This window comes from Uloborus diversus, chromosome 3, assembly GCF_026930045.1.
Source record: "Uloborus diversus isolate 005 chromosome 3, Udiv.v.3.1, whole genome shotgun sequence".
NCBI classification, from domain to species: domain Eukaryota; kingdom Metazoa; phylum Arthropoda; class Arachnida; order Araneae; family Uloboridae; genus Uloborus; species Uloborus diversus.
In genome coordinates this window covers 27,043,003-27,057,572 of record NC_072733.1, presented here as the reverse complement: position 1 = coordinate 27,057,572, position 14,570 = coordinate 27,043,003, and the positions used below count along the sequence as shown (strand labels likewise).

The 14,570-nt window shown below is 31.6% G+C and overlaps 1 protein-coding gene across 1 annotated transcript in view; it reads left to right on the top strand.

Moving 5' to 3' along the window:
- LOC129218296 (EH domain-binding protein 1-like) overlaps positions 1 to 14,362 on the top strand; it is a 200,683-nt gene extending 186,321 nt beyond the window's left edge. Inside the window, exon 19 of the mRNA XM_054852529.1 lies at positions 14,244 to 14,362. Within this exon, the coding sequence (XP_054708504.1) occupies positions 14,244 to 14,362 (119 nt within the window). The remainder of the gene's footprint in view (positions 1 to 14,243) is intronic.
- Positions 14,363 to 14,570: the final 208 nt, after the last annotated feature.

Below are 14,570 nucleotides of genomic sequence, written 5' to 3'. Positions count from 1 at the left end.
AGTTTAGGTACACTGTATTTTAAAATTCCCTCAAAAAACGGAAAATGTACTGGCAGCAGAGTTGCCGACAATTTTCCGTTTTTTTACAGAAGTGGTGTTTTCCGTTTTTATCACGGATGGTTTCCGTTTTTTCATACTGACACTTTCAGTTTTTATCACGGACACTTTCCGTTTTAAAACTGCTATTTTCCGTTCTCAATCGGAATATTTTCCGTTTTATGAACTGATGTTTTCAGTTTTTAATGTAGATATTTTCCGTTTCATGAACTGATGTTTTCAGTTTGTAATATAAATATTTTCCGTTTTATGCACGTATATTTTCAGTTTAAAAAACTATTATTTTGAAAAAATAGCTGGGCATTTAAAGCATAATGAATTAACATTTGGAGATTTTAAAAGCCCATACATTTTTTTTCTTTTTGTTTTTGAAAAACAACAAAAAAAAAAAAAAAAGAAGAAAGAAAAAGAAAAGCAGTTTTATTAGAGCATTTGCACAAATTTCTTCATTAACTTTCAAAAATTTGTGAAACTTCCTAAAAGTGAAGAAACACATTTTTACTATGCAGAAACTATGCATCCTTCTCTTTTGAAGGTATAGAGGGAAGATATAACAGCGATCTGGGAATGTATTTGCTTTGCATTTTATTGTATTAAAATCTTTTATCAACAAACAATTGCAAAACATATGAAATAAACGCAAATCATACCAACTGTTTTTTTCTTTTTTAAATCAGTCTTCACAAAAATACCCCCCTCTCCCCCTCCCCCGACAAAAAAAAAGTTCCTGTAATTAACTGTGCGATGTTTTATTTAACAATAACTGCCACAAAATTTAACTTTATCAAAATTATTGAAACTTATCAATTGTGCATATTTAACATTGTTTTCAATAAAACAAAACATTTATTACAAGTACAAAATCATTTATTGCAGATCTTGTGCTACACAATTTTTAAAAATTTTTGCTTGTGCCAATGTCGAATTAATAGTTTGCTTTGCTGTCATCATCAGTACCATTGTTATTTCTGACCTCATATATAGAGATTAAATAAGATTGATAGGTACAACTGGGCCATCTTTGGACGATTCCAATTTTTCACAATTAATGTCACAAACCTAAATTACAAAAATAAAAGTATTAATGCATGATATCAAAAATATTTAACACGTAAACATTTTATTGAATAAATTACCAAGTGTCATGTCATAAACATGCAGATGAAAACATCAATTACCTACGGTAAGATATTTGACATTATTTTTCTTGACAATGAGGTAATACGCTGACAGCAAGCAAAAAAAGTAGTCAACAGCACTGTCGAAATTTGGAGAGAAATTAGGCTTCTTACTTCAGAAACAGTTAATTTGTAAACACCCATGCATATATATATATATATATATATATTTTTTTTTGCAACAATTTTTAAATTAATACTTTCAATTTTAAAAGTGGCAGTGTGGAGTAGTTTATATGTTAGAATTGAACGTGCCAGCCAATAGCTCAAAAACAATTCTCGATCTCTTCTAATTCTCGCCTAGCTATAGTTGGGGCGAACCTAACCTGGCAGCCAAGTAATACTGAGCTTCGGATATGCTTAGTTTTCACAATGCTTCCAGGTTAGGTTTGCCCTAACTATAGTAAGTGTAACATTTTATTTGCTAACTCAATTTTTGTTCCGAACATCATTTCTTGACTCTCAAGAAACAAAACAAAACTTATCCATGAAAAAATAATATTTTAGCAGGTTATAAGAATTGTTTCGAGAATATTATTCAAAAACTTCAAAAGAACTGTTAGGAAAGGAATCATGAATTTGTGAATCACAATAAATATCACGGAGTTATACCTGGATGTTTTTCTACTATATTCTCTCCCCCCCCCCCCACACAAAAAAATCATTATTTTTTTATGTTTATGATTTGTCCTTGTACTGTGCTTTCAATCTCCTTTTGCATTTATTTGGAAGGATGCAATAATGCACAATTCCACAAAATCGTATAAAATTGCAGCTGGTGCAGAATTAATTTTTTCAGTGTATATGTTATAGTTGAACTCAGGTCAACGAGAGCCAAGGTTACGCCTTCTTAGTTTGGTCTCCTTAACCCCTCCCCACATAAAACTGTAAAAATTATATTATTCCGATTCTGACTGATTATTTATACACCTGAAAAACCTTTCATGGATACTTTTTTTTTCATAAAAAATTTATTTTTAAAACAGTAAAATATTGTTAGGCTTTATTTCTCAGGGCTAATCGGGTTTTTAAACTTAAAGTATATCCTTCCGCAAGCGGAAAGACTTCTATTTAACATCAGTTACTCTTTAAATTATCATTGAATTCGGTTTACAGACATTCTGCATTTTAGAACAAATTGTGAAGTGTGTTGGGTTAGGATAGGCTGTCTGCTTTATTAGTTTTATTTGCTAAAGCAGCTATGTCGTTAAAACTAGATTACACTGCAATAATTAAAAATTACTTTTGTTAGACTTAAAGCAGAAAATTTTCATGTGTGTAAATTTTGTCGTCATAATTCATAGTAATCTAGTAACTGATAAACAGACAACCATTTGTGCTGAGTAGGGCAATGTGGGGCAAAGTGAAATAGTTAAGATGACTGAGCTTTTTCAAAATGAAAAAATTAGAAATTTATTTTGAAAATTATAGTACGTAAAGAAAGAACATTCTATTTAAAATAAAACTAACATTGAAACTGTATTTTTTAATTTTGGCAGTAAATTTGCAGTTTCAAAAAAAAAAAGTGGAAATTTTCAACTTTTTTTTATGGAGCAAAGTGAAAAATGAAATATTTTATTCAATTAATAGTGGTATTCGCACGACTTTCCCCATTATAAAAAAATTAAAAAGGTCTTTTGGTTCGTCTGTTATATTTACAAATAATGTATAGCGAATTTTCAACAACAACAGTCAACATGCAAGTCTAAGTTCTCTTCAAGCACTTTTAATAAATCAATGAATAAAAGCACTGAAATATGATGTCGAAGAATATGATTGGCTTTGTATTGATATCCCGAGCCGGTAAATGTGATATTTGGTTTTATTTGCTTCAAATGTAATTTTTAGTTACAATCAGGGGCCTCGCGAAATTCAGTTACCCACACCACTTGATGTAGCTATGCCACTGCTCCTCAGTATTGAAAATCTCAAAGTAACAGGTCAGGCACCAGATCTACAAATATACTGGATCCAACAGGTCACCGAGGTGACTAAAAAAAAGAAAAAAAAATGTCGACAAGTTGTTTTAGAGCAAGACTCTTTCAGAAGCTAAGATTTTCCTAATTAACTCGGATATGTAATTTGTCGGTAACCTACAATTTCTTTTTACCTCTCAAGAGTTCACATTTTTTGTCGAACTCCTGCATATGCATACTATATTCATTATACTTGCATATTTATATTTCCAAATAGGGCTGGGCATTGTAGGGATTTCTACATTGTGATGCATCGCCAACCTTACATCACGATGTTATGATGCATCAAAATGTACATTTTTTTTCTTTCTTCATTTCACTTATAATTGCTTGTTTAAATTTAAAAAAAATACATATATTCTAAATAAAAAAATATAAATGCTACAAACACGTTCTAGCACCAGCAAAAAATCGTCAAAAATAAAAAAACTGTGTACAAGGTAGCAATAAATATTAGTCATCTGTTTTGAAACTACAATGAACCTATTTTTTCAATACAAACAGATGCAAGCTTGTGGAAGCAATATCATCTTGCATTTGGAAAGAGGTAACTCAAAGCAATAAAATTCGTGCATACAACCTTTGCTCCTATTTTGAGATTTCATTTTGCTTTGTTTTGTGGAGTTATTATCTGATCAACTTTGTTCATCAATATATTTTTTTCAAAAAGGTTTTTAAAAACAATTGCATTTACTGCAAGTTTTGGGAAAAGTGAAGGTTGTTCGTTCACTTATGATACTTCTTTACAGACAACCCCGTTTTTCAATGTTCGGGAAGGGATGATTTTTTAATTTGCCGAACGATACTCTGAATTTTACCGAATGATAAAATACGAGCATGAGCACAAACGTGCATCTAATGAGAAGAGACATTAAACATCACTATTTAAAAATTTCAAACAGTTTTGCAGTGAAGTGTCCAAATTTACAGAATCATCAGAAAAAATTGTCGACGTAGAACACTTTTGGTAGTTCACAGTGACCTCCTATCAGGGTGCCGCTTCCAGTGGCGTTTTGAAACAATAAAGATATTACAACGGCAATAATAGTAAACCGGTGTCCGTACATTGGCGCTTTGATTCGTAGTCAGTGTGGAACCAATGCATTGGTTAAGAGAAAAATTAGAAACCGATTTAACAATGCAGGGTTTACACTGGTTTTTGGCGATGTATCAATCCAACGCCCAGCCCTAATGCATATGTAAAACAACATGTTTTATACTTACAATTTGCATATTCGCGGCACACTTCCCTTTTCTGTTCAAGGAGTTCTGTTCACTCAGTTGCACAGTTGAATCCGCATTCCATCAATAAATTCTCCGGCTCACTTTGGAAGGTTCCAGTGCTGAGAGGGTTCAAAGTGGACAGCATCTGGAATGTTAAAGTGCTTAGAATAATATGATTCAAAGTTCTCAAAATGATGCTTTTTTTAATGATTGATACATTTTTTTTATATTCATTTCCTTAAAAAATTATGTGCTATATTCATTAATGTAGATAACAAGCATTTAAAAGTTTGAAAGAGAGGGGGGGGGGGAGAATTGAAAACCCAAGTAGTTAACTAAAACTAGATGCTTCAACTTGTTAATTGAAATCTAATTCATTGCAAGAAGCAAGTTTATACAGACATAGTTGTTATTCATTGAAATTAAAATAAATTAATAAAAAAATTAAAGAAAACAGTAGTATTTTAAGTAATAAGCAATATCTTTACATTAACCTTACATATAGGCAGAAAATATTCTTCATTAACAATAAAACAATCAAGACTCAATGGTGTCCCATCTAACAATTACCTAGTTATTCGAGACAATTTTGTAAAATATCCCCTTAGCAAACAAAAGTTTTTAATATTATTAGAAGTTTTTTAATTTTAAAAACTTGTCACGATGTTTTAATGTTTAAACAAAGATCTACGGGAAATTAAATGTTAAAACTAGATAAAAACTTAATTTTAAGCAGCAATCATCGTTAGAGAATTCAAAAAGTATTTATTTGTAGTAAAAATGTAAACACTTACCAGCAATCAATCCCGGATGAGAAGATACAAAAACTTCGTCTTCGGCGATAACGATTTCTGACCGCTATGGCATCCGCCATTGCTGCAAGATAAACAAACTAACCGTAGCCTACGAGCAAACGCTCTAAGCGTTTCAGTTAATGCAGTAATCACTGCTGTTGTTCAAAACAATTTGATGTTGATGGAGAAGAGGAAAAAGTTCGAAAAATGTTCAGTATCAGCTATCTCCATGCACGAAATAAACAACGTGCTTCGCCGCCATTACTCATTTGTTACTATCACTCAATACTTAAAAAATCTTCTACGCTGGAGATATTCCGTTTTTTCACGGATAAAGGCTCCCTCTAACGATCGCATGCGGACATGTTCTGTTAGTGCGCTAAAGTAAAAGAAAATTTCCAGTAATTCCATGAAAAGTTCCGTTATCAATCCAGAACGGAACTTTTCTATTTATAAGGGGAAATTGTACAGTAAATTTACGGAAAAGCATTAGTAAATTAAATGAAGCAATTTTACAGTGTACAAAAGAAAAAATAATTAAATAAAATAAAATAGTAAATAAATAAAAAAACAATAGAGTTAGCAAAACATAAACAATATTTTGCATCAAAAAAAATAAAAAAAAATGGTGCATTAAATAAAAAATAGTAAGAGTTGTCTTTCAAAGCTAAACGAGCTCACATTCCCGAATACCTACAACAATTTTATAACATTGACCTAAAGCCTAACTCACTTCAGCTGAAAATTATTTCAAAAGTGCATTTTTAACTATTTTAACAATTTTCTCTTTAAAAGATATGTATCTTCCACGTAAAACTAAAACGCTAAATTCATATGAAAACTATTATATTTATTATTTTCAACTGATTAAATTATAGTTATTTATCCACTTTTTTTTATCTATTTTAAATTCATGAACTTTTTTCCCATATTAAAACGTGCAAACGTAGCAGAAACAAATTACATACGTGTGTGTGTGTGAGAGAGAATCACATTAAAAAATCCTCTCAGTATAAAATTTCAAACCAGACTATAAAAGAAAAAACAATATAAAATGTATGAGAAAAAATTTCTTATTGTAAGAACTATAATAATCAAAATAATATCAAAAAATAAAGTAAAGCTGTTTTTACTATAACCTGATTGTATTAAAAGCTATTCCAAACAAATATATTTTACTTTTTGATAACTGCTAATCAAGAAGTAAAAGAAAGATCGAAAAATACCTCAATAATCATTTGTATTTTTAAAAAATCGTTTACAGCTCTTTTTTGCATGAAAAATAAAGTCCTTTAAACTTGCTGAATCAATCAATAATTGCCTTCATCAATATTAATTCTGTGTTTAAAAGGATTTTTAAATTTTCATTCATTTTTTTTTTCTATTTCTGGGAACACTCTCTAAGTTTCTTGATTTTTTGGCCCGATTTTTTTTTTTTTTTGTAAGGAGTCGTCCACAATTGATGGGGATGGGACCCGTGAAATGTTGACAGTCTGTGACAAGGGGTAACATAAAGTGTGATATCACACATTTTTTTTACAACGGTAGGATAATAAAAAACAAAGTGACAAGGGTTAGGGAGGGGGTAAGGTGAAGTGTGATACTTTGTGACAAAAGAAGGAAAGAGAGGTTAAATTTGTTGAAAAAAGGAGCGACATCATTTGTGGACAGTTCCTAATGTCAGTTTTTACATCAAAAAATCGTTTAATTTCTATCGTACACTTTGTGCTTTTTTTAACGTTGTTTTTCTTATTTTACTGTTCTGCACAAAGGTATTTATTTATCTTACTTTGTAAGTTGTTCAAAAAGACTCCCCCCCCCCTCCAAATATACTTTTTTAATGTGCTAGAGCTTTTTCCTGTGTTTGTACGACGCAAATCCGCCGTTTACTTCTTCAATTTTCTTTTTGGTACTTAAAAAATCTAAATTGAACGAAAAAAGTTTCAAATCAAAGAATAAACTCTAGGAATGAAGTATTCTGCCTGAGTTCTGTCGAACAGAAAATGTTTTGTGCAAATCGGATGTTTCTCTCCTTAGTTATAAAGCGGAAACAGACAAATCAGTCCTACCGACAGACATACGTTTTCCCTTCTCATAACCCTACTTTTATTTATTTTAATTTTATTTTCAAGGATGAGTAAGTTATTAAATCTATTTTTGACCTTTTTTAACTTTATTTTCAAGACACGTTAAGCTTTTTCCTATGATTTATTATTAAATTTGAAAAAAAAAAAGTAAAGTGGTTTTGTATAAGACGAATGCAAACACGTGAAAGCTGCACCTGCCCCAACTGCTAAATTCATTCGCCGATGTGCTAAAATGACGGGCAAGTAAAGTACGAACACTGAATTGATACAACATCAAAATAAGGTGGCTGCTAGAATGCATATTACACGTTAAACTTGATAGGAGGTTAAACATATTGCGCTTTTTTCAGTGACATTCATAGCCTACTTGGAAGTTCAAGTTGGAAACATTTCCTTTCAGAAAAATCTTTTCAAATAGAAATCGTCGGGGGTGGGGGTTAAATCTTTATATGTCATGTTCTTTTCAACCAAACTGCATTGTCACTACACGTATGTTACTTCATCTTAACAAAATAAAAATAATCTTGGACACCGAATACTATATGCAAGACTAGTGAGATATCTAATTTGGCCATATTTTCAATGTACCAGTTACACATACTCGCATGTCTTTTAATGAGGACACTTTCGGAAATTCAAATTCATTCTCTGTTTATTTACTGCAAATTTTCAATTGGCTGTTTCTCTTCTCATTAACTGTGCTGATTTGTTTGCTTATTAATAGCTTTTGGCGCTCAGTTCTTTTCAAAAGGCTTCTTCATTGGCGTATATCTGTGTCTAACCACCGGATACGGGATTTGAAATGTGGCAACCATGTTTCGGATGGTGGAGCAGGAGGGATTAGGGGACCAACCCTCCCAATCTTTCGGGTAGCCACCGTAGCAACCCATTGTTATCCTCGATGGAATTATTTGCTGGGACTCGCTTAATTTATCCGCTTAATCTCATCATTAACAGCTCCTTCCATCTGGCCGAAGTTTCGATCACCCACACGTTCCCCAGTTTTATCTCCGGATAGGGGAGGGGGTTGAGCCCCTTTTGCGCTTCTTGAATTCTATGTCGGCTGAGTACGCGCAGTGTTAACGAATTTGTCCGAAATTGAAACTGATATGAATGGAGGCATTACTCTCGAAAGCTCAGTCGCTTGTGTTAAATCCTCGGTGGTTTCGTTCCACCAGAAAATCTTTGATCGAAAAGTCCGTTGCGTTTTCTATGCTCTTGTAATTATTAGTTGCGACGATTGGATTGTGACACAAACTTGTGATTACGACTTTATCCTATCTTGTTTGGAGTTGGGTGCAAATTAAAATTTAATACCTTTCTTGGATTGTTTATCTTTCGCACTGTCTAATTTGTATCACTTTAGAAGGCCAATTGAATCCCTCTCTATTTCTAAATCACCTTTTGTAATAGTTTGAATTGCAATGGAAATGTTTTCCCGTGATTAATCTGCCATAAATTTCAAATGATTTTTTCTTAAAGTTCTAAGCAAATAACTTAATGCGCACATGCCCACTTGTGTACATGGGTGTCACTTTTCCTACGGAGGACTGATCGGCAGGTGGATTTCCATCCTTCGATTAAAAGAGTATTTTCCTTTAATAACACATTTTTTTTTATTTTGAAAAAGACATTTTTACAAGAAAAAAAATTAGGTTGTGAAAAGATCTTTTAAAACAATGTAATATTCAGTGTTTTTCTTTTTTTTTTTCTTTTCTTTTTTTTTTTTTTTTGAAGGAAATTTTGTCCGTTGCAGGCGAAAATACGAACTATATAAACGACTGCTCACAAAATTCTGAATTTTAAACACGGAATCTAGCGGTATCCATCAGTAAAATAATTATATTTTGTTTAGACATTTTGATTAAATTTGCTTACAATTACTATAGTTTTCAATGTTTGTACTCAATTACCAAAGTTCATATCTTTGCACAAGAACGAGGTTATTGATGCTGTCATTTTTTTTTTTTTTTTTTTTTTTTTTTTTTTTTGTCATTGATTGTACAAATTGTCATCAGCATCATTGAGTATATCTACTCTTTGACGGCTAATCAAGAATTCAGAAATAGCCATAAGGACTTATTTTCGACATCAGAATTAACTATTGAAAAATATTAGTCGATGCTTACGCCACTTCTTGTCCGTTTGTCCAATACCGAACTTATTAAGGTCGACAAATTCTGTTAGCATCAACAAGCATATCCATCGATTGTTGCCCGAAACATCTTGATCATGGTTTTGGCTTTATTTTCAACCATGACGGACGTGGTTATTGATAATGTAGTTTTATTTGTCCATTCTAATTGATATTCGTCCTCTTTTTCTAAACAGAACGCCAGTATCCACGAGACCACCTATCTATCACGGTCATCCGAGTTAATAAAAAAGCAAGCCCTAATCCTCAAAATGGTACATTTCCTAGTGAGGCAAAACTTTTAAAAGTACTTCCCTTTTCTCTTTCATCTTCCAACAAAAATTTCAAAAGTGAAATCTAACAGACCTTAAATATTAACACTATTTGCCTTCCGGGTGAAAAAAGATAAGTTACTCTCACCGGTAAATATGTTCTATCTGAGGATGCTCTTTCCAGCGAATAGATTTGTCGCTCCATTTAGGTTTTTTAGCTCCCCCATCCCTTAGGGACCCTCTTCGATGATAACCTCTGACTTCTGGAGTAAAGAAGCGAAATGAGGTTTGACATCTATTCATCTCGTCTTTGTTGCCTCGTTTGGTAATTTGATAATGGCCCCGTCCTACTCTTTGATGCGAATTAGCAAATGCTTCCCCCTTCAGTTCCTAATCAAAAGGACCGCTCTCAGAAGGCAAAAAAGTTTCAAATCGGAAGTAGTACTGGAGGGGAAAAAATACACCAGAAGGTCCTTTTAAAATGTATTAATTTTTCGTTTGTTCCCACTAGGTCTTCCCTTTTGAAGTGTTATGTGTTTAGAGTAGCCTTTTCTCTTCCTTTCTCTTCTAATCGAGCCGATTTTAATCAGCTTACATCGGATTAGAGACGTGTTTTATTGTTTCGTGCTTTTCCTTTGGTTAAGAGGGCCAGCTGAAGTAATACCGGTTAAACGCACATTTAGAGGTGAAATAGAAATTAAGACTTTTGCACATTGAATTAGTTTGCCTTCAATGAGTAATTTAATTTTTCAGCTCTGGTTTTGTCAATTATTCCACAAATGCTTTGGAGTATATATCTTCTGAAGTAGCTTTAAGTGTTTCGTATAATTTTCCTTTTGTAACAGAAATATATGTCTCTTAGCTTTTGAAACAAAGGTTTTCTGTTGTTTTCGTAAAGCAAACTATATCTTTCGCTGCGTTAATATAAAGCTTTGATTTCTGTTTTGGTTCTTTTTATTCGATTCTTCGGAATTTCTTTTCCTTCAATTTGAGTGTTAGACAGTTTATTTGAATTTAATTTTTGAATTGTAATATTCGAAATACATTTTGTTGTGTAACAAAATTCCACGTCTTCGCAACGTCGTTCTGAAACAATTGTTTTATGACTATTTTCGATTCATTTAAAGAAAATAACTGGCGTTTTCTTAAATTATTATTGCCACAAAACTTGAACTATTTTTTGTTACCTTATGAAATTCTTGTCTTTCATTATCTATTTCAAAAAGCCAAATTTTTTCGCTAATATTTTTAATCAGATTTCAGAAGCCGAACTAAGAAGTATTGTTTTAACTGTATTTATTTCTTCTCATATACCGCTAGACCTTTTTTTAAAACAAGTTCCTCAACAATACTAATCCGTTTTAATAGAAATCTGGGATTAAAGTGTAAGGAGTTAAGATTATGTTTCTACCGCATTCTAATCTTCAATGGATCCGTTTGTCCCACGCGAATTTTTGAACATTCGTTAACAGCTTCATAAAACATATTATGAACTAAATTTAAATTTTTTTTTTTTTTTTTTTTCACTGCTTGCATTTTTGTCATATTGTCAAGAAAGCTTTTTGAAAGATTTTTCTTGACAGTTTTTCAGGACTTTGCTTTATTTTTGAAAACAAAGAATACCGTACTTGACTCTTTGAAATCTCTAAAAGAATTACATCGCAGAAGAAATGTCATTTTATTGGCGGGAGAAGAAAAAAAAATAGAAAACATTTTTACCGTTGTTTTTTTTTCTCCCTTTAAGCCTTTCATAAAGTGATCATAATGTTATAAAACATTTTGTTTCTCGTAATTTCGTCAGTAAAATGATGTCTTAATAAAATAAATTTCTGGTTTTACATTCCTTAAAAAGAGCTTATTTTATTAAGAGGAATAAGTCGGAAACATGTCTATATAATATGAAGTCATTATAATGATAATGTTTCTTCACATAAGCAAAAAAAATCTAAAAACCATTAAGACAAAAAAGTTGCAATCTTTCATTAATTTATCGTTTAGCAGTTATTTCTCATTTTCTCAAAATTTTCCTTTGATAACATATGTATGCCTTTTTAATACAGTAAAACCTGTCTACAACGATACTGTTGGGACCTAAAAAAAAATATCGTAATAGACAGATAATCGTTATCGACAGTTTTATTATTCATGCTGACATTTTGCTGGGACCGAAAAAAAAATATTGTTATAGACAGGTTATCGTTATAGACAGTATCGTTATACACAGGCTTCACTGTACATCACTATTTTAGTGATGTGATTTACTTCTGACATAGATGTTGAATTTAGTTTTAGAACCCTAAAAACTCTTTTTATAACTGCTTTTCCAAAATATTTAGAAGGTGCAATCAATCATTGAAAGTGACGTAAACCTTTTATTAGCCTAACATTTTCATACAGAATGCCCCCCCCCTCTTCCCCATGTTGTTTTCCATTTATGGCTGATCATAAATGTCTTCATTCTATTATTTATACCTCATTTCAGTTTTTCATATAGGGGAATGTGGGGCGAAGTGAAATGGTGAAATAATTACTCTGCTTTTAGCGCCACCTATCTAGTAATATTTTAACTATGAAGTAACACATATAGTCTATTACAGCCATGAAAAAGTTACTTCCGAAAGTAAAAGAAGATGATAATACAAGCAATTTTCAAAAATTGATACTCAAATTGTAATATTTTGTTGTAAGTCAAAAATTATTTTTGTTATTATCAAATGAGAAAGATCTTGTTAATAACATTTTAAATATTAATTGAGATCTACTAATATTCAGTGCAATGTTTATATGTTTAATATTAAGCTTATTTGTATTTTAAATGTTTTGTACAGTTAAGTGCATGCGGGGCAAAGTGGATGGGGCAATTTGAAATAGTGCATTTCATTTACTCATTCAACCTTTTATCAAATCACTTACATATTCATTTATAACTTTTTTCTTTTAAATTCCTTCGTTTAATAATTTCCTTATTTATTCATTCATTCATTCTTTTATTTACTAATTTATTTGAGCAAAAATATCTTTTCAAATATAATAATCGAATAGAAAATATTTAATTAGAAAAATAGCTTTTCTTTTCACTTTGCCCCATGGAAAAAGAAGTGAAAAATGTCCATCTTTTTTTGGAGGTATACGAATTTACTGCCAAAATTATAAAATAAATTTTCAATGCTAGTTTTATTATAAAATACATTGATCTTTAAGTACCGTAATTGTCAGAACAAATTTCCAGTTTGTTCATATTGAAAAAAGTAAGTTATCTTAACTATACATATTTTGCCCCACATTCCCCTACATTGGTTGAAAGTGCGTTTAAATAATGGGTTTCGCAGAAAGTTAAAGGGGGAAAAGACAATTTTGGAGGAAAAATGGGTAATTTAGAACTAATACTATAAAAGTCTGTTGTCTACGTTTATTCAATACGATATTGTACTTGAATCAGTATGTTGGGGAGAAATGATAGGGGGGAAGTGGGAAGGGGGAGGAATCCAGAGAATTTGCGTAAGAACTGAAAACTCTAATGTTTGAACAAAGAATGTTGCTGAGCCTGTGTAGTAACATTTCCTAGTCATTTTAACAATATTTTAGTTGTGAATTTACGATTAATATCGCCTGTATTAAGAAAAATAGTCAACAAAGGATAGTTTATGAAAAATGCTCGTATCAGGGATTAATCATGGAGTATCTAATTATTTTCTATTTAAATACCTTGGTTCGGTTTAAATGGAAATGTTTACTCTATTTTGTACTTTTTTTTTTTTTTTTTACAAAAGAAATAATCAATAAAGTACTTTTATTTCTAGTTTTAAATTAAAAAAAAAAAAAAATTCCCTTTGTTTTCAGTCAAACGCATTTAAAAAGAAAACACCAAAACCAATCAAAGCGCTGTTTTCCCCTCGTTTATTGATTAAAATCACCAGATAATGAATCTTAAAGAATTACACCGAATTGTTTCGCATCTTTAATTTGTAAGTATTTTCGAAATCTAATAAACGATCTAGCGTTTTCTCCTTCGCATGCTCCAGCTATTTCATTTCCGTGCACGTTCCAATACATAGAAGGGGCATTGATATTGTTTTACAAATATTAATTGTTTGACTTTTCGTGTAAGAAGCTCATTATTCGTGAATTTGGCGCATTTCTCTCGCTCACTCTCTCTCTTAATCAGTAATCGTATCTTGTTTCTTTCTTTCATTTTTCACTTCTTGTTTTAATAGCAGTTAAAGAGCAGCAATTCAGCTTTTGTAAAATAATGCATTATTGCTTGTTAGCATCTTAGGCCCAGTATCCAATTAGTTTTAAATCGTGTTTATAGTTCCTTCTCTTTTTCTTCCTTCGCTTTTTAGCTATTATTATATCGAGAGATTTTATGAAATAATTCGGCGTCGTGTTTTGTTTCTTTTCTCCCGCTAGTAGCTCTGATTTTAATGGGTGTAATACGCCACATTTCTTTCGAATGGCGTGTTAACGACAAATGTCTCTTACGTTATTTGTTTATTTATTTTGTTTCTTGTTTGCTTGCAGATTGGCAGAAAACGGAAGCAGATAAGGCTCGAGAAAAGCTTTTACTGGAAGAACTCGTGCACATTGTGAATAAGCGAGATGAGCTCGTGCAGCATCTGCATACGCAGGAGCAGGCGTAAGTTGATTGGCATACATAATAAATGAAACAACAAGAAGTAAAGGGGTGTAAGTCCTAAAATTAAACATTTAGAAATGGCTAGTACAAATCTGAGAAGAAACTTTCATCTGTTCTGGAGCAAGAGATAGTAGTAGTAGCCCTGGTAAGTGCTGCTATACAGAATGATTTAGAAAAACTTTTCAATGAGGGGTTTGAACTTAGTACGTGTT